Source organism: Coloeus monedula (assembly GCF_965178545.1).
Source record: "Coloeus monedula genome assembly, chromosome: Z".
Classification (NCBI taxonomy): Eukaryota; Metazoa; Chordata; class Aves; order Passeriformes; family Corvidae; genus Coloeus; species Coloeus monedula.
Genome location: NC_138822.1, coordinates 73,600,926 through 73,621,109, shown reverse-complemented (window position 1 = coordinate 73,621,109; position 20,184 = coordinate 73,600,926). Strand labels below are relative to the sequence as shown.

Sequence of the window (20,184 nt, the reverse complement as noted above, 5' to 3'; positions counted from 1 at the left end):
GTTTTTGAGATGCAGATTTTTTAAGGGCGGACAATGATGGTTTGAATTTTGTTCTGTAATTGTTTTCCTAATGTTTACCAGTTTTCCTTCTTGACTGCAGTCAGCTCACATATGCTGGGTTTCCTCTGGCCATGGTCTTTATTTACATTTCATGACAGTCAGTCAGTCAAACATCACTCTTGCAACACTAGACAGTCAGTTTAGATTTTTACAAGCTCAAACATTTATGAATGACCAAATTTTCATACTTCAGTGCCCTCTCCGTAGCACTACGTATTTTATGAGCATATCCAAAACAACAGATTCTAGAGTATTCTGCTGGAATTTCCTATTCCTTTAGACTCCTACCACTTTTTCCAAAAGAAATTCACAGGATAAAATTATATGTTGGTACAATGTCTGTAATTGGCTGTAAACCAAAAGAAATGCATATTAAAAAAAAAATCAGTAATATGATTTAATGAAATATTTTTTTGTGTATTTGCTAATGCTACAGATAAATGAGTTACCAAGAAATTTATCAATTAATTTTGATTTTTTTTAAAAATTCACAGGAGATAATTGATTTTTTAGTATGTTACTGGGAAGTGGTAGAAAATACATATATGAGTACTATCAAAACTGTACTTAGATGTCTAAGGGATGAACAATACGCTATAATTCATTACACAGCAGATATTAGGTAAGTAGAAATAGTGTCTTATTACATTAATATTAGTGTTTTGTATTTTTCATATGGCTTTCTGTATGTCTTTTAACCCCAAAGTTATTTTTTACCATAATTTACAGAAAAAAATTTCAAGATTATTTGAAACGTCCACATCTTAAGCAGGAGTTTGTATCTCAGTGGCAAACAGATTTTAATTCAATTGCTGATGACCTGCAAGATGATGAGGAAACAAAAGCTGAACTACACCAAAGAGTTACTGTAAGTAAATGGTAGAAATTACAATATACCCTAGACTATTATTTCATTGTATACAAGCGTGATACAACATGAATGATATTATTATTTACTTTTTTTCCCTCTTTATTGTTCTTCTTAAGCTATTTCATTTCCTCTTGTGCATAAAGTGTCCTTTAAAATTATTCCTCTGTTGTTTGGCCATAATTTTCTTACATCTCGCTTTGGTTTTTCGGTTACACTGTGGTACACTGTAAAATAAATATTTTTCTGCTCTCTTTTTCTTTACATTTTGTGGTTTTCAGAGATTTTACAAGTTGGATGCTCCTATCACAGTCTAACAAATCTTGGCAGTGTTTTAGTTTTTCTGTAAATTATGTATGATAATATATGTTTTCCAAAACTGATCGTTACAAAGTACAGAGAATTTCTTGGGATGTTTTGATTCAGGTAGATCTTTTCTAGGTCATACATGTCCTGGGAGTTCTTTTTCACAAAAATCCGTAACAGTAAAGGTCCTAACAAGTTCAGAGCTAGATTTAGCATAAGCCAACAGTAGAGCTATCTTTGTATTCATCAGATTCCATTTCAGAACAGACCTGATTTTTAGTTGAGTCATATCAGGAATGTTCCCCAAAAAAGAGAAAAAGAATACAGACAACACTGTTAGTTGAAAGGAACATTTGAGGAATAATGGATTAATCCAGCTAAGATGGAAAAGGCATTGGACCTCCTTTTCCATAGAAATATTCCAGGAGAATGGAGTAAAGGATTGAAAGATCATCATCTATATTCCTAATTTCTACTAAATGGAATATAAAAAGACTGGAATCACTCTGTCCTACATTTTAGACAGATAAAATTAAAATATCTAACCTTTTGCTCAAAACATACTTGACATTATCCAATTCAAGTTATGTGAAGAGGAGGTTATACTCCCATATTTTGCACTGAGACTCAGATACTGTGATAAGCCTAAGCTGTTTGGAGTAAACATAGGATTTTCAGAACTTTTTTTAATAACCCATTCTATTCCTTGTGAATCCCAAACCTGTGGGTGATTGTGAAGGTGATCTGCCTCTATGCTTTTAAAGACATGCTCATTGCATCTCCCTGAATGTATGAATTCTGTCAGCCATCCTTCCTTGCTGCTAGGAAAAAAGAGGAAATGAGAAGAGTGATAATCTTCAAAATGTTTTTCCTCAAACTCACAGACTGCTCAGCACTGTCATCTCAGCTGGACCCTTTCTAAAACACTGGAAAGCGCCAGCTGTAATACCTGAAAAACAAATTTCTCTGGTGTCAACTGGGAAATGTAAAAACCCACCCCATTTTGTGAAGTATGTGAAATTCCTTAAAGGTCCAAAGCCCAGAGGGCAGCCAAGACTTTGGCCTGTTGTTGCAGCTTAACCCCAGCCTGCACTTAAGCCCCATGCAGCCACTCACTCCCACCAGTGGGATGGGGGAGAGAATCAGAAGAGTAAAATTGAGAAAACTCCTGGGCAGAGGTAAAGACAGTTCAACAGGCAAAGCAAAAGCAGTGCAGAGAAGCAAAGCAGAACAAGGAATTCCTCCACCACTCCCCCTGGGCAGGCAGGTGTTTGGCCATCCCCAGGAGAGCCGGGTGTCATCACACAAAATGGTGACTTGGGAAGACAAACACAGCCACTCCCAATATCCCCCCTGCTTCCTTCTTCTCCCTCTGCTTTATATATTGAGCATCGTGCCATGTGGTGTGGAATGTCCTGTTGGTCATCTGGGGTCAGCTGTCCTTTCCCAATTCCTTGTGCACCCCCAGCTTCCTCTCTGGTGGGGTGGGGTGAGGAGCAGAAAAGACCTTGGCTCTGTGCACGTGCTGCTTAGCAGTAACAAAATCATTCTTGTGTTATCAGCACTGTTTCCAGCACAAATCCAAACCATAACCCATAGTCACCACTCTGAAGAAAGTTAACTCTTCCAAGCCAAAACCAGCACACATCCTAAATATCCAAACACAGAATTACTGTGGGTAAAATACACTTCAGCAGCACATCTCTGTCTGTCTTCCAGCAATTTCTCCGACTTTCCTCTCACTGCATTGCTATCATTACTTCTCTTGTTCCAAATAGGAGAGGACTTAGCAAATGCATCAATTTTTTAGTTTTTTTCACCACCTGACTACAAGAAAAGAAGGAGAGAGAAGCTGCTTCACTGTGAAAAGAAGAGCAGTGGGGAAGAAAAAGAAGATAATCATAAAACATGTTTTTAGCTTCTGCCAGAGGAATATAACTCACTGTATCCCTCTCCAATTTTCTCCAAGGCTTACAGTTAATCAAAACTGTGATTTAAATAATATGAGGGCAAAAAGGAAAATTCTTCTTACATGTTTAAGAAAAGTACTGGAAGGAGCTGTACATCAATTTGTACAAAACATTAGTGTGTTTTTTGGTGTGGTATTGGGTTTATGTGAAAGTTTTTTGTGGCAAAGGGTCTGCAGAGGTGGCTTCTGTAAGAAAGCGTGGCAGCTGTGAGAGAGGAGTGAGAAAATGTGAGAAACAACTCTGTGGTCACCAAGGACGGTGAAGAAGGAAGAAGAGGAGGTGCCCCAGGCACCAGAGCAGAGATTCCCCTGCGGCCTGTGGAGAAGGCCACGGTGATGCAGGTTGTTTCGCTGAAGCCCGTGGAGGACCTCAGGGAAGCAGATCTCCACCCTGCAGTCCATGCGGTCCACCCAGGCAGTATCAGGTGGACATGCTGTGAAGGAGCAACAGCCTGTGGAGAGCCCAACCAGAGCAGGTTCCTGGCAGGAGCTGTGGCCGATGGGGTACACATGATGGAGCAGTACAGTCCTGAAGGGCTGCACACACAGAGAGGATCCACACTGGAGTAGTTGTTGAAGAACTGAAGCCTGTGGGAAGGACCCACATTGGAAAAATCCATGGAGGACTGTATTCCATGGGAGGAACCTCACTCTGGAGCAGGGAAAGAGTATGAGGGGAAAGGAGCAGCAGATAAAATGTATAATGAACTCATCACAATCATCCATTCCCCATTTTTCCTGTGCCATTTAGGAGGTAGGAGGTAGAAGAGTCAGGAGTGAAGTTAAGCCTGGGAAGAACAATGGGTGGGTGAATGGTATTTTAATTTTGTTTTATTTCTCATTATTCTGCTGTGTTATTAATTGATATTAAATTAAATTAATTGCCCCAAATCAAGTCTATTTTGCATATGCTAGTAATAGATAAGTGATCTTCTCATCATTGTCTTGATGCATGAACTCTTCCATCATATTCTCTCCCTCTTTCCTGTGAGGAAGAATGATAGAGCAGTTTATTGAACAGCTGGCAACCAGCCAAGATCAACCCACCACTGCCAATAGATAAGTTGTATGCTCATGTATTTTTCATCCAGCAGCATATCCTTATGTGCATATTCTACAATGTGAACAGCCATGAATATCTGATTGCCTGCACCTTGGCTACCTTTTAGCCACCACTGATGTGTTAGGTGGCCCAGGGACTTCCCTGTGGCTTTTGTCCAACAGAGGATGAGTGGATTTATCTGGTCTTTAGACGGGGGGGAGAGAAATAGAATCTAACATAATAGGCTGCAACCAAGACCTGTTGAATATGGAATCACCTCACCAGAAGCCTAAGCTCCTCTCCTTTTCTTCTGTCCCAGAACAGGTCAAGTGGGGTAGAACTGCCTGGAGCCAAAGAGACAGCTCATCTTGTCCTACCTTGGCACTGTATTTAACAGCACTCTCCTCCCATGGCCTCGTACACATAGCGGCCTGTCACACTATTTCCATGCAGAGATTGCAGTAGGGAAAAAAGGGTTTGCATAATGTTGCATGCTTAGTAGGTCCTCAGTGCTGCCAGTGAGCCACTTAGTGCTGCTATTTGACATAGTCACCAGCTGAAGAGCCCTTAATTAAAAGAACATCAGAGAAAAGTGGTGTGGAAGCTACCCAAATTTGAAAAGCACTTGAAATCTGACACAATTTTCTCAGTATTTTTCATATTGCACATCCCCTTAGATGTTAGACAACTATTCTTAGTGTATTAATTAGCAAACCATTCAAGTGGAAAGTTGTAGGTGCAGTTGGGAGCTTAGCTATTCCTATTTGTCTAGCTTAGGTAGATCATCTCTGCCTAAGGAAAGCAAGGCAGCTTGCACACTGAACTCATATCTTCGCATTCTCTCCACCACATTTGTAAAGAAATTTTCTGTCAGCACTCTGTAGGCATATGACCTGACCAGCTGTTGATATTTATAGCAATATAGAAAAAGTCACAGATAGAAAGATGCCCTATACGCAGGCCAAAAAAAAAAAAAAAAAAAAATTGGTTTTCTTTCATAATTAATTATCATATTTGATTTTGTGCTTTAGAACCTCAAAGATCTTCTGTGGGATATCTGTGACAGCAGAAGGGAAGAAGCAGAGCAGGAACGTATTAATATCATGAATGAAGAGTGGCTACCAGATCATAGGGGGCTTGCAATGAACCATTTCTTTACACTTATGCAGGTATGGACTGCTAGAGTCTGAAATGGAAGGGAACAATGAATTAGATTTGGAAGACACTGAGCATGAGAGGAATTTCAAATGGTTGGCCCCAAAAATGTGAAGGATTAAAAATTAATTAAGCAAATATTCACGTGTTTCCTGAATTTGTAGAGAAAGTTAAGAGACAGAAAGTAGATGACATTCCATACATTTAACTTTGGCAGACAGGAAAGATTAAGAAAAATACCATTCTTGTTCAACCCCCAAAACTTTCAGTCTCTATTATAAACTGCTACTTTTTGCAGTTTTATTGCTCCAATGAATCTTCTTGAGTTCTGTGACAGAGATGTTACAGGTCTTTATCCCTCAGTGATCATATTGACATCTCCTTTTAATTTATGAATTACATCATTCACAACTGTTGTAAACCTGCTTGATGTTACAGTATTTCCGATACTTCAAATTTATTTCAGTTGTAACTTCACAAATATGTCTTGAAATTTTACCAACAGACCAACAAAAAGAAACCCCAAAAAATCAACTGACATTTTTGAGAATGAGATGTCATTTTTTGCTATTAAGGAAACCTCTTAAATATGACCCAGCTTTCAGATATGTAACTTAAAGGTTTTCAAGACTCCATTCAGTCCTGCAGTAAAGTAAGATTTCCCTATTACTGCTGTTCTAGGTGCATACATTTAGTTTAGAACTGGAATGGAGTATTCTGGACTAGACTAGGCTAGACAGGCTTTTCTGTAAGCTTTCACATCCTCTGAAAGTCTTGGCAAATTTAAAGAAGACAATGAAAACAGTGTTTTAAACACATGCCTTGTGATGCTGATTTAGCTGAAAAAGCCAGGCCTAAGCAGTTTAGGGTGGGCTTCCAGCCCTTTAATTCTCTGTGCTATTTTTATATGTTTAATAAACAAGGGAACCACTCTCCTATATCATATGAGTATTGTGGTAATTCAAGCACAGTTTGTGAAATAGTACTATAGTAAGGAAATTGTTAACTTTGTTTTCAAAGAGTCTAAATAATGCCCTAAATAAAGATTTTGGGTGACCGACTAACGAGAGAGGTCAAAATGTCAAATAATTGCTGACTATCTGAACCACATTGGTCCTGTAATTGGGGTATTTATAGTCCTGAATATTTAAAAAATACATCTTGAATTATATGCATAAAGGAGACAAACTTACATTACAGAGCTTAAATATTTTATTATTCTCCTTTTATATTCAGTTATATCTTTACAATCGTAGTTCTAACAGGATTTTATGGGCATGTATGATGGAGTTTAGTGGAGATTCACTATGAATCTAATTTGATCTCTCTTGTGTGGATATGCACAATAACTGTTTAAAATTACTAACACGTATTAACTGTATATAAGCTTTTGTTTTCATAAAGGGAGGTTTAATAGGAAACATTGCTTCTTGCTTTACATAGTACATATTCCCCCAAATAAATTAATTATTAATCCTAAAACTACAGAACTAAAAAAATAAAAACTATAACTTTATGTAATGACCTTTTTAGAAGCAGCCAAAAATAGGCTTCTTTGGTATTGAGTTCTCCATTTGTGGGTTTTTCTGTTGGAAGTTACATGTATTCCCCAGGTGGCTCTGTGACTGTGTAAACACATAGATTTGTATAAATGCCGTTTATCAGATTTCATTCCTGCTTTCTGTGTACACAGTTATACTAGAAGATATTTCCTCCTTAACTTATGGATAAATGCTGGTTTACACCACAATGGTTTTATCCTTTGTTTTGTGAATGTGGTTTTGTGTATTTTCCCATGAATATTTAGTACTGTTTTGTCAGTTAGAAACTAACACCATACTGTATCAATAAATCAAAACATGACAGGTGTTAAATGTTTCTTGAATCTTACTTGATTTCTCCTGAGATGATTCACACAAAAATCTTCAAGATACTTAGGTGTTTAAAGTCTGTTGATTACTTAAGTCCAGAAAAACTGTATGACTTCTAAAATTTTCTCCTTTTCATAACCCATTTTATTTTATGCTTTTATGGTTTTATTTCTTTTGAAAAAGATGATCCATATAACTTCTTGGCACTAGCATATTTGATACTATAGAAATATATATACATCAAAATATATTGTAATTAAATTTAATGCATTGATCATTATTTATTATAAATAGTTTTTCCTATTTTAACAATTAAGATTCTTTTTACTGCTTAGAAATGGCAGTGTGATTACATTATAGATGCAAGTAGAAGTATGCATGCAGTATACTATAAATTTTAAAACAAATATGGCTGTATTTCTTACTCTCCCTCAAAATCTTAGGATTTGGAATTGCTTCTGCTAACATGTGATAGCAAGAACTTGTTCTGCCCTATGTTGAACGGCAGTCTCTTTGTCCTTTCTTCTTGAGGTTGAACTGGATCGTTTCCAAGATACAAAGAGTCTTCTTCATGAATATTATAGGGCAATGGAAGGAAAAATCCCAACAGAAGACACTCCAGATTTTACTAGAATCCCATTGTTAGATATTATTAATGGAGAGCAGAAGGACGATCAAGAGGAATCAAGAAGGTAGAAATGCATTATGAAATTATACAAATATGAACAAATACAATGCACTGATAGATTTTTGGTATATGTGGAATTATATGTGTGCATATTTCAAGGGATGGAGACATAAGAATTTTTTAACCAGGGATTATGGTGAAATGATGACTCCTAAATCATTTTAGCAGTTACATTTATCCCTCATTTTTTACTTATTCACCTGTAGCATATTCATTTATGCATCTCTGAATTGCAAAACATTTTAAAAGCTGCCTTAGGAGGAAATGTACTATTATAGAAATGTTTCCTACTTTCCTCTGTGTTGCTGGTAGTTTACAGCACAATCCTCACATAAGTAAGTTAAAGTATTGTTGTGGAACATTAGCAGCTTTAAAATTTGAGCCAATAAATATAATTAAATGTTATCAATTTTATGTAAATATGAATATAATTAATTGTTATGTAATAACAAATGTAAATCAAAGCAACCTACAAAGACAAACCAAACTGAATGCCATGTTAAAAGATAAGGGTTACCACCTGATACTTTCACAAGATAGAAAATGCCATCAGTAATAACAACTGCTTTTTTAACTTAATTATATTGCATTTAGAAATTATCTGAGTAATGAAACTGTGTCTAACCCACGTGGAATTCATCAGCAGATCACAGTCATTTGATGTAGTTTTATCCATCTGTTATTATTTCTTAGTTACAGTTAAACTGGACAATTTTCTTGCCATGCACACACCTCATCACTTTGATCATGAGGAAAGTTCCTCCCTTTTTTTTTTTATTGCAAATTTTGAAAATAACATTTTCATTCTTTCAGCATATTCTCCAATGTAGTTATTAACACTTTTTACAAAGGGGTATGTAAATTATTCTTTATATTTTATTTTGAGGATTCCTCTAGTTTCTTGGAAACTGCCTTCACCAGGTAATACCAAATCAAGAAGCAGTGGAACTCCACAGGAGTGTTCCAAGGATAAGAATTCAGAAAATGGAGTGGCCACTTGCAGGAATGATGAAAATCTTGTTATTGATACATGGCAAACAGCAGTAACAGCAGTATCAGATATGGTAAGGAATGTTTAATTTACTCAAACATTTCTGGATTGTGCAGGCAAAGCCCCCATTTAGTAGGCAGCCTAAACAAATCATCTTTGCACTGTGTATCTCCGTTTCATGTGTCTTGCTCCCCCATTGATACTTCCATTGAATATATTTGTAGTTCTATGAAGAAAATTCTGGAATCTCTGTATTTTCAGCACCTCCCTATTTATAGCTGAGCCTTTCATGCCATTACTGAGAGAAATATTTCAAATGTTGCCTGTATGTATCTTCTTCCAAAATAAACTCTTCTCTTATCCCTCAATAAAAATGTGAGAAGATGGACAAGTTTAATCCTGTGATACAGTGTTTGCTAAAACCTTTCACAACTTCAGAGCCTATGGTTACATTCTTTTTTCTATATAGCTAAAAGTAAGTTAGGTGAGCTTTTCAAATGATTGGTTTCTAGGTTAAATTTTTGTTTTCTTTTTGATCGTTTAAAAATAAAAGAATTTCTGCACCCTTACCATGTAACTCTAGACTTGCTTTGTATACTGTTGATTCTTGCATTTCCAGTGTTTTCCTCAAGCAGAGAAAATGTCTGTAAGTATTAAACCAAATATGTCTGTCTTGCATTTTTGCTGCAGAATTTTATTTTTGAGAAATAATAAAAATTTAATCAATTAGTTGAAGTGTCTCTTTTATTTTTTTTAAGTGCCTACTACTCATCAAGTATTTTCAGTAAGTATATGCTATTTTAAACAGTAGTTGCACAAAGCTGATACTATGTACTGTACTATGTGTGACTGTGGTGTCAAGGTAACAGCTGAAATAGAGTCTAGAGAAATGGAGGAAGAAAAAGAACGTCAGCTAAAACCAAAAGCTTCAAAAGCTGCGCAGAACAAACCAGGCAAAGCTGCTGGGAAAGATACCAAAGGTGCCAAAAAGGCATCTCCCAAATCACCGACTAAAAAAAAAGGTATTTAAAATGCAGGCTTTGTTTTAGCAGTGCTTGAAATTACTGAAATGTAAATAAATGAGTAATACAGAAATGAGTAACCCAAGACATTTAATTTGGATTTAATTTCTCTTTTAAAATGTCAAGTGTGACAGCAGTATGAAAAGCTGGTAGTGGTAAAGAACGGGAAAGGCTTTTGAATAGCAATTGCGTTTATTTAAACATGTGTAATCATTACATGTAGAAATAAATATTCTAAATTGAAAGTAAATATTTTTTTTTCTTCATATTCAATATTAGAATGGAACAGTTAGAACTAGTTTATCAAGTTAAATAAAATTCTATTAAATTCTGCCTGACAGCTGAAGTCCTAAAAAAGAGTGGACTCCTAGTGAGGTAGGCCTCTCCCACCAGGTGAAAATACAAAATTTGTTTGCAGGAGAGTAAAACAGGCAGTGTGCTGGAAGAGTTTGTGGAATACAAGGCTGTTTATACATTTTCTCACAACTATTTCCTTGTGCAGGTTGTAGTTTATATAATGTTCGCCTTTTGTCCACAATGTGTCATAACTTCATTAGGAAGCGAGGCCTGTAGCCTAAATCTTTGTATCTTTTGTTAAGACATTCTATGTAGCAAGAGAGAGGTTTCAAGCCCTGTGGTGGGTGTAGGATAGCCTGAAATCTGGGTACTCCATTTCTAAATGAGAAGGCTGTAACTGCAGAGTTACTGTACGTAACACAGTTGACTTTTTTCTTTGACAGATGTTTTATTTGTACTGTGCTCGCTCGGTTCTCTCTCTGGTTATTTCTGTCCATATAGAGTGAACAAAAGCATAGCCTTGCAAATACTTAGCCAGTTGTGAGCCCCAGGGAGCCTTAGGCTTAGTTTAGCATCTCAATTCAGCTGAGAGAGTAGCAGATTTTCAGACTTCTAGAAAAGTTCTGTGTTAAGAAATTAGCAGCTGTTGTATGCTAAGTGGCTAGTTTGGAATTTGTGGATTTCATTGCTTCTTGCAATGAAATTTTTGTTCAGACCTGGTACCAGGTGAACTACCTGAAATCACAAAACCAGAACTGCAGCTACAAGTCAGCTGTGCATTCTTCCTAGTAGAAGACAAATTATGAACTGATGGATTTGTAGCTGATGTTTTGACTTTGATTTAATTTCAAATACAGTGTTACTGTAGAGTTCCAGTAGCACAAGAACTCCCTAGGGCAGAGCTATGGGCTACTAACAGAGTGATACAACTTACCACATGTAGTTTTATCACTTCTAGAATTGACCATTTGTTTTATGTTGACCTTATGTATCATGAAGATGTCTTTTTTTTTTTTTTCTGTAACATTTCCATCTGCTGTTCTTCTAGGATAAAGCAATTACAAATATTTTAATATTTTTGAGTAATAGTCAAAATGGCATGGCTACAGAATTCCATGCAATCTCTGAAAACATGATAAAATACCTTTACAGTATCAGTTCATAGATAAGTAAGTCAAAACAAGGTGGAAATGTAGGTTTGAAGAGGCATGAAATAACAGATCTCTTTTTTTTCCCTTTTTTTTTTTAATAGCGTATTTCATTTCGCTACTTTGGTGGTAACTACTACCATAACATTTTTACTATAGTTTGTTAAACTTGAATTTATTCCAGAAGAAATGAATATCATTCAAAAGACATTTATTTATGTTCTGATTGTGATAAATTTGTAGATACAAAGGTCAGACAGGACATTCTGACTATCTAGAATCAAACAAGAGGCACACTTACTTAGTCATGATTTTGCATTCAGAAATACGTTTTAGGATGCTGTTTAACCAACTTTAATACAGTTGTATGTGCTGGGATATTTTTATGCAGTGTTAATCTTAGCATGGCTTGCAGATGTAAATCACATTTGACAGCTGAGTATTCACCTTTGTATTCTCATAAATGGTCACACCAAGTAAGGTGGAAAGTGTAATTTTTCATGATACACAAATTTACAAGCAAAGTCCAAATACTGAGAAGTCTGTTTTCCTGCAGGAGCAAAAGCCAGTCCAGTTCCTATAGACCCAGAAGAATTAAGGAAACAAGAACTGGCACTTAAAATAAAGCAAGAATATTTCAGTGCCTTGAAACATGAGGGTATGTTACTATTTGGTTACTTACCTCGGTAGGTGATTGTTATTCTTAATTTGATTAGTGTGCTAGTCAATACTAACCAGAGACTAGGGAAAATGGATGGATAAAAAGAAAAAGAAGGAGAGAGAGTCATGTCTGGAGAAATCAGGAATTTTTTTTAGTGTGGTAATCATCAGTGATTCTGTGGTAAATATACTTAAGCAAGTAATGTGATTTTCATTCCTTTTGTCTTCTGTTTCATTTCATCTAATCTAATTTGTCATGACTAAGCAAATATTCAGCCTGAGAGAAAACATTGTTACTCACACTTCAATATTTAATTGAATTGGATTCCGTATTTGAAATGTTTTGTTCTGGGAAAGAATTTGTTGGCAGTTTTATATTTCATTGATGTTTTTCTCTGATTCCCTCTTCATCAAGCAACATGGCATTCAAGCAGGAGGACGTAGATTTTGTTTGTTGTTCCAAATTGCTTTCTGGACAGACTCTTCCAAAACCTACGTGTTGTTCAGTCATTCTGTCTCTTTGTGTGTCTCACCCAGTAACTTCCAAACCAAGTGGTTCATTTAAGCCAAAAGTGTTTTCAAGTGTTTGAAAAAAGGAAGTCCCAAACTGAAAATGGTTTGAACATTCGTTTTTGAGATAGGTTTCGACTAGAGAAAGGCTGTTTTGTCACTAAAGGGAAGATAGAACCCAGCTTTTATAGATTCTATTTGGCAACAGTTGGCAAGCCCATCCTAATATGGTACCTCTTTGGTGGGCTAACTATTGCATAGTATTTTATTATGAAAGGTAGAGGGCAGACAGCAGTTATTGAACAAACCAAAAACTCATAAGGCTTCTTTAGATCCAATCAGGCCAAATACTTGTGAACCTTGTACACCTACAGCTTTCAATGTGGTTTAATACAAAAGCAGTTCAAGAATAAATATTCTAAGATTTTGGGGAAATGAGAAGAACAGTAATAACTTTGAAGATCCTAATAGATAGAAGATAAATTTTAGGGATTCATTAACATGGTTTTCTTTCCCCCTTGACATTACTTCATTTTATTCCTATATTTAAGAAAAAAAGCCAGGAACCTAAGGAAGGCTGAACATGTTGAGCTCTATTTCCTATTTGCACAGGCACATAGCTGGTATTTGAGAATCATTGTTTCACTTGCAGCTTTGTTATCCAGTTACCTTTTGGTAACTTCTGGTTTTCATTATACAGACACATTGAATCTAGCAAAGGCACTAGGTGTGTATAGTTGCTAAGTTTTTAACATTGATTTCATTTGTAATTTCTCTGTTGCATCAATGTACCTTGCCTTTTATTCTGTTAGTGTTAAGAGAACAGCTTTATCAGTGGTCTATGCAGTACCTACTTCTGAAAATACAGGGAGACAAAAATTGTCATACACTTACCTAACATCCTGATAGCAGCTACTCTAAGAACATGTAGAGAAGCCACAATTAAAGCAGCCTTAACTGTACTACAGAAAGGTGACTAGCCAGGCACCAAGTATTCTCTAAGGTACTTTTTGCTAAAAACAGTTAAATATGCTGAACTTCAGGTGCTTAGACATGAGAGCATGTCTCACATTTTATAAATATTATTCATTACGACTTTACCCTTTAAACAGAGGCAGCCACAAAATCTCGACTAGAACTCATAAAAGAAAAAGCTTTAGCATTTCTTGAGGATCTAAAATGTAAAGCAGAAGAGGCTTATAAAGATATGGAAAAATGGCTTGGATCCACCTTCTTGGCAGAAGTATCCTGGTAATGTATATCAATTTTAAATAGGACTTTTTTTTCTCTTTTTTTAACCTAGACTGTGGTAGTAAATATAGTTGTTTATATAGAAAGAAGTAATTTGGAAAAAAAATTGGAAAATAATAATTTCATTTAGTTTTATCTTAAAATCCTGAATGCTAATAACTCATTTCTTGGCTGATTAAAAGGTTCTGCTTGTAGCTGTAAAGGTGATTATCATGGTATGCTATTTTTCTAGACTACAGGTTTAGCAGATTAATGAGCAGACAATCAGTTACTCCATTTAGTAGAAAGCACTGTATCATTTCAGTAGCTTCTGTCACTTTGGAGTGTGGGATTATTTTCTTTCCTGTTCTTTACACACACTGGAAAATTCTACCTTACTGTTCTTATCACCACATACTGCATTTCCCAAAATTATTTCAAGAACTGTTAAAAAAAGAAAAGTCCACCTTCACAATTTTTCTGTCCTAGTAAATAAAATGTACTTGGCGTCACTACAGCACATTAGACTATCTGGCACAGAATGACCAATGTCCTTATCATTAAAGGGCTTTTCCTCTCTAAAGGAAAGGGGTCACTTTGCGCGTTGCAGGTCTGGCCTATACTAACTTTTGAATCATACCTGGGACAGTGCTACTTGATCCGTGTCAGGGTGTGTTCGAGAAGAAAGGCACAAGTGGGGGATGTGAAGGTTTTAATGGGCAATAGCTCAAAGAGAAAAAGCCTCTTCCTTCCAGCTAGTTTTATTTGCTCTCTTGACAGACATAGTATTTACAGAATATCATATCTTTTGACCTGACACTCCAAGCCAAAGCTATGTCTAGTTGAACATTATAGACAGCTGATGTATTTCCCTGTATAAATTGTACTCATTGCACTTGAAACAGGAGTTCATATGCCTCTCCACTATGCTAGCCTAGAAAGTACTTTCATGTTTTTCCATCAAGTCTCTTCTGTGCCTTAGATCTGACTTTATATAAATTTCTGACTACAATCAAAAGATTTCTTGCATCCAGAGGAAAAGTAGACATCATTATGATTTTGGTAGTTACAGAATTATCACAGAGGGTTCATAATTCTTACTTTAGGAGAGCTTTAAAAGCAGAAGCACATTAAAATTTAAAGCTCTGTTATTAAAACTGTGTATTATAAGTACTCATGGGTTTCTGCATTTATACTTTCAGTGTTGAAAAGCTGGTAGAGGTTGCACGACATCATATTGAGAGTTCTAGCAGAATCCAATATGAAATGACTTTAGAAGAAACAGATTTCTTCATCAATGGCGATGTAAAAATGGTTCCTGACCCTGTTCCTGACCCTGTTCCTCCACCAGAATTTCAACGCATAGAAACCTCTGGAAGTAATACTCTAACTATTTCACAGCTTACTACACTTCATAAGCAGTTTCTACAGCTGGCACCTAAAGGTAAGAAATTTTTTTTCTTTTAACTCCCAAGGAACTGTTGGTTACATACTTAAAATCTAGAGTAACTGGGAACTGCTAAACATTAGTTATTTATATTGTTAAAGATTGTACTACAGTTAAAGATCCTGCTACATAGAAAAGCAAAGTTGTTGTGGGGAATATTGAAAATATGAAATAATAGACCACTTGAAAGATTTTAATGGCTTTACTATGGGCTTTTCATCATTAAGACCACATGTTTAGTATTCCTCTGACAAGTGTCTCTGTAATAGGTTTTTAGTACAATATGCATCATGCTTACTTTGCTTAAAGATGCAAGTCTTTAACTTGTTACTAATTGAGAGCTCAGTGAACACTCAGGCTATATTATTTTAAAACACAATTTTAAAATGATCAGTATTTTCATGAAACTGTTTTGTAGGATATATTATAACTATTATATTCTTCAGGTCAACGTGTGCCTGTTGTTTGGGTGATTTGCAAGCATTAACTCAGAGATGTAATTTCTTTTTTACCTTTAAACATGCATTTACTGTATATCTACCCTCTAATTATGGGAACTTAAGGCTTAGGATGCCTAAAAAGACTTACTTGCAAAAGTTCCTGAGACTGTATAAATATTACAAAGTAATTTAGGTAAGGCAGTTTTAAACTGAGATGGAAAGTAGTTATACAGGTATTTGCAGAGTGTTTCATTACCAGTGTTCCATATTATAACTATAATTTTAGTATTATTGCCACTAAGATTGTGAAATACAATGTGTAAAAAAGTGCTTACAATTTAAGATCTAATTCTTCCAGTGTAATAAGGCCACAAAGGCACAATGAAGTTGAGTTTAATTCTTTCTTCGGAAATGCTTTTCATATATATTTATAGAGCAATTCCAATTTTCTTTTGAATATAAAACCATTTTAGGGAGAAAGATGTATACAGTTTTCCCTTAGAGAGATGCATATCATCTTATCTCTGGTGTAGGAGTGTGGATGTGTGTGTGTAAGCATTTCACAATCTTCTGTAGAGACCTATTCTGCAGATAGTATTGCATATATAATGTCACATGGAACTAAAAATCTGTATGTTTGTAATCATTACAGTGCCATAGAAGTGAAATACAGACACCAGTTTGATTGGTACTTCCAGTTGAAAAGGTTTTTATGGTTTTAGATCATTCATCATTAAGATATTTAAAACAAAAAATTTTGCCTATTACAAACTTTAATATTCTTGACATTTTTAAGGCAGAACAACTATTTTATTTGTAAATGTGTAATAATTAGCAAGAAAACAACTTAAATCTTTATCATTCTACAATATTTCCCTTTTGATAGTATTATATTCACTAAAAGGACCCAACATGACTTGCATGACTATCCAAAAAAGGAAATTTCTTGGCTTAGCAGTCTTGAGAGAGTAAAAGAATGTTGTTTCTTGTTCTTTAAGACAACGGGAAAGAATTGTTTAAAACAAGGTCCCAAACCCCAAGCATTTATCTTCTGTTTGGTGACTATTAAGTTAAGATGCTTACTGGTTTTGGATAGCTGAATTAGGATGGAAAGCAAAAGCTGTTCAAGTCACCTTTAAAATACTTCCTCCCATTCTCTTACACATTTTAAGACAGCATAAATCACATCCTAGGTTTCCTAAGGCAACCACTTCCCTTCATTATAGACTCCTTTCTTTCCTAAAACATCAGGAAAATTTTTCATAGCCTTCTGTCTCCCCTTGTTCAATAGAAGGGTCAACAGAAAATATTATCTCAGTGGTTAGTCTCTCACTAAACAAAAGAGGGAAAAACACTAAAACACCCAGCACAGTGGCAATGAAGTTGTTGAACAGTATCTCTAAAGGAGATACCAAAAAGTAACAGACAAATCCCAACCTTGGAGAACCTCCAAACAGATCTAGATTTCCTGAAAACATCTTTTTTTTTCCTTATTCTTACCCACCCCAACAGATCTCTCAGCATTCGTAGTGGAAATCCACATGAGTAAGCACATGGTGCGTAGGTTATTGGGCAAGTCTAAATTGAATAAATCTACCAATCTCCTTGTAGTAGAAGTAGTAGTTAATAATAAATTTCCTAACGTTGTTCTGGAAATTGGAAATTAGGCTTTTCTAAAGCATCATGGAGATTAAAAGAAGCAGTTTTTGCTTAGAAATGCAAGCAAACGAAGGGTAACAATGGAGAGCTGATTATAGTAGAAGAAATGATACATAAACAGGTTTCTAACAAGATATTTGGTAAATGTCAGAAGGAAGTATTTTCAAGATATGTTTAACAAATTGCCAAAATTAAAGTGGGAGTGGCAGTGTACTTAAAAAATGTTTGATATTCATGGAAGAATTCTTATGAAACAGTTTTGTATTTCCTAGGAATCTAAAGTTTTAAAGAACTGCGGATTCTTCACAGACAACTTTGTGCTGTCCTGCACACTTGGTTCTCCATGGAAGCACATTACTCTTCATTCTAAGCACCAGTGGACAAAAAACCAGTCTGTGCTGGACCTTCCTACCTACTGACGGTCTTTCATTTTAGAAAGAAATTTATTTTTTGTTTTATTATTATCCAAAGTGCTATTGCCTAAAGTCAACATGAGTCTGCACTGACTAATTTCACTAAGTCTTTGATCAAGTTATTAACAGTGCTCTAATATATTACCTTGGGAGTGCTTTTTCATAGGAAGAGCTGTGACAAGTCTTAAATGGAGCTAATAACATTCACTTTTTTATTTTCTCTCTTACAGCCTTTTTGAATGTATGCTTTTCTTATCAACAAAATTATATTATTTATTAGCTCTCATCCCTTTGATTCTCTTCAACACTGTGATCTTTTGTGACCGTGTCTCTTGTCATTTCAATTAGCACACATATGGAATGTCTACATTTTCTTCTAAAGCTGTTTCAGAGAATGCAGTTTGGATGTGGTTTTGCATTAGCAAGCAGATCAAAGCAGATTCTATCACAACATTGTTCTCCATCTTATTACTGAATTTTAAATGTTATTTTCTTTTTCACAGTCATGAACCATTCCAGTTTAATTATAGAAATTATTCTATAGTTAGATAGAATAGATAGAAATCAGTCAGGTTTTAAAAAGTTCTATACCTAGTAACCAAAAAATGTTTAAAATCTTGTTTATAAAACTGTTAAATAGTCTGCTAAGATGTAAACGTAAGGGACAACCTATGACCATCTTGCAGTGCAGTTTGTTTTCAAATTGTGGACTTGTCAATTGAATTCTACAACTGATAGATTTTGAGCAGACTCAGCTGAAATGTTGCCTTTTTAATTAAATATTTTGTTGAATCAGAATTATATGCTTACCCTGGATAATGTCTATAGATTATGCTTTCTTTCCACAAGCACTTTTGTAGAAACAATTCAAGGTTTTAGAACAGTAATTGCCTGCCTTTGATGCAAATGGAGATTGAAGTCCATATGAGAGCATAGGAATAGCTTCATCATCTCTAACTTACATCTTTTAAAGACTATTTATCTTCAATGTGTTTTTTTAAAACTTGGAATTAAGAAAGCTTGTAAGTTTGTAATTCTACCAATAGTTCCATTTCCACCTCCTGTTATGTCTCTTACTATGTCATGTATGTTATTTAAGTTCAGAAATTTGTGGAATGTATTTAATACGCTTGTATATGTTTCTGTGCATTTGAATATATATATATATGTATAATTTAAAAATTTCAGTCAGCATGGCAGAGGACCTCTCCCCTCACTGCATCTCTGCAGCAACAAAAGAACCTTAACTCACAGTAATTCTAAGTTTAAAATCCCAATTCTTGCTACTTAATGAAGATCACACATATAGCAGCACCAGTAATAATTAATGAATAAATAATGTAAATATTTACAGTGAAATTGACCTGTAGGGAGTGAGGAGCCTGTCAACAACTTGGATGAAAATACCACATTTTTGAGACTCCCATCTTTTTCATCTAAGGGTAGAAGTATCCCATATTACTACCTTTTAGAGTCCTGAAGTTAAAAGAATATAATTCAGCCTTGGGGTTTATTTCACTCATTCATCCTTGTAAAATTGCTACAGAGTTTGGTGTGTAATTTGCAATGGATCATTAGCCAAACCTCTAGTCAGGAATTGCTATGGAAACATTTTTCTCAGTGAAAATAGAAGGGAATATGAATCTGTTCAAATGTTTTGGAAAATTTGATGATAATAATAAATGTTAACATAATTCTCATCTCTAGTATAAGTTTACAATCTCTTCATATTTTGTTGCATCTGTAAATTTATAATCAGAATCTTTCGTAGAGATTTACTACTAGTTTATGGCGATATTTTTATACAGTGCCTATAGAAAATACTTTACTGACTGGTGTATCATTAAGAAATAGTCTCTTTTGTGTATCTGCCTTATAACTGAGGCATGGTGATTGCTCTTTATTTAAATGTAACAGGTTCCGTTTAAAATGTCATGGTCCTGGTTCTCAGGATGTAGTGTAAACTTATGCTGCTGTCATTCATAATGTTCCTTTTTAAATTTTTTTTTTTTTCTGTTTTCAGTTTCACTAGTGGTCATAATCTTAATTTCTTCACTAATTAATTTTTTTGCATTTGTTTATGAAGTTTCTGCACTGCTTATTGAAACATGTGAAGGCTTGCCAGTCACCATGTGTGTCAGAGAATGATACGGCCTTGTAAGAACATTTTAATGCAAAACAATCCTACCTAGTGTAGCTTTTCCTACATTAGTTTTCTCCCTTATTTCATTTGATAACAAACTTTATGTGAAGAAGTTGCTTCACAAGTAGTAAAGGCTGGCTTCTTTTTGTATCCTCTCTTCTTTCCAAGGTACCTCTGTGACAGATCCCATCTTTTTCTATGTTCCCAGTTTCTCCATGTGAATTGAAAAAATGTTGGTAACACTGAAGGCCCATTTTATATGGAA

General features: G+C 35.2%; 1 protein-coding gene across 1 annotated transcript in view; it reads left to right on the top strand.

Annotated features, from left to right (window-relative positions):
* The window catches only part of SPEF2 (sperm flagellar 2), a gene marked incomplete at both ends in the record, with an annotated part of 73,029 nt that overhangs the window by 35,800 nt on the left and 17,045 nt on the right, over positions 1-20,184 (top strand). Inside the window, 9 exon segments of the mRNA XM_082301700.1 lie at positions 555-682; positions 790-928; positions 5,277-5,414; positions 7,803-7,963; positions 8,846-9,023; positions 9,813-9,972; positions 11,974-12,075; positions 13,700-13,838; positions 15,020-15,261. Coding sequence (XP_082157826.1) covers positions 555-682; positions 790-928; positions 5,277-5,414; positions 7,803-7,963; positions 8,846-9,023; positions 9,813-9,972; positions 11,974-12,075; positions 13,700-13,838; positions 15,020-15,261 — 1,387 coding nt within the window.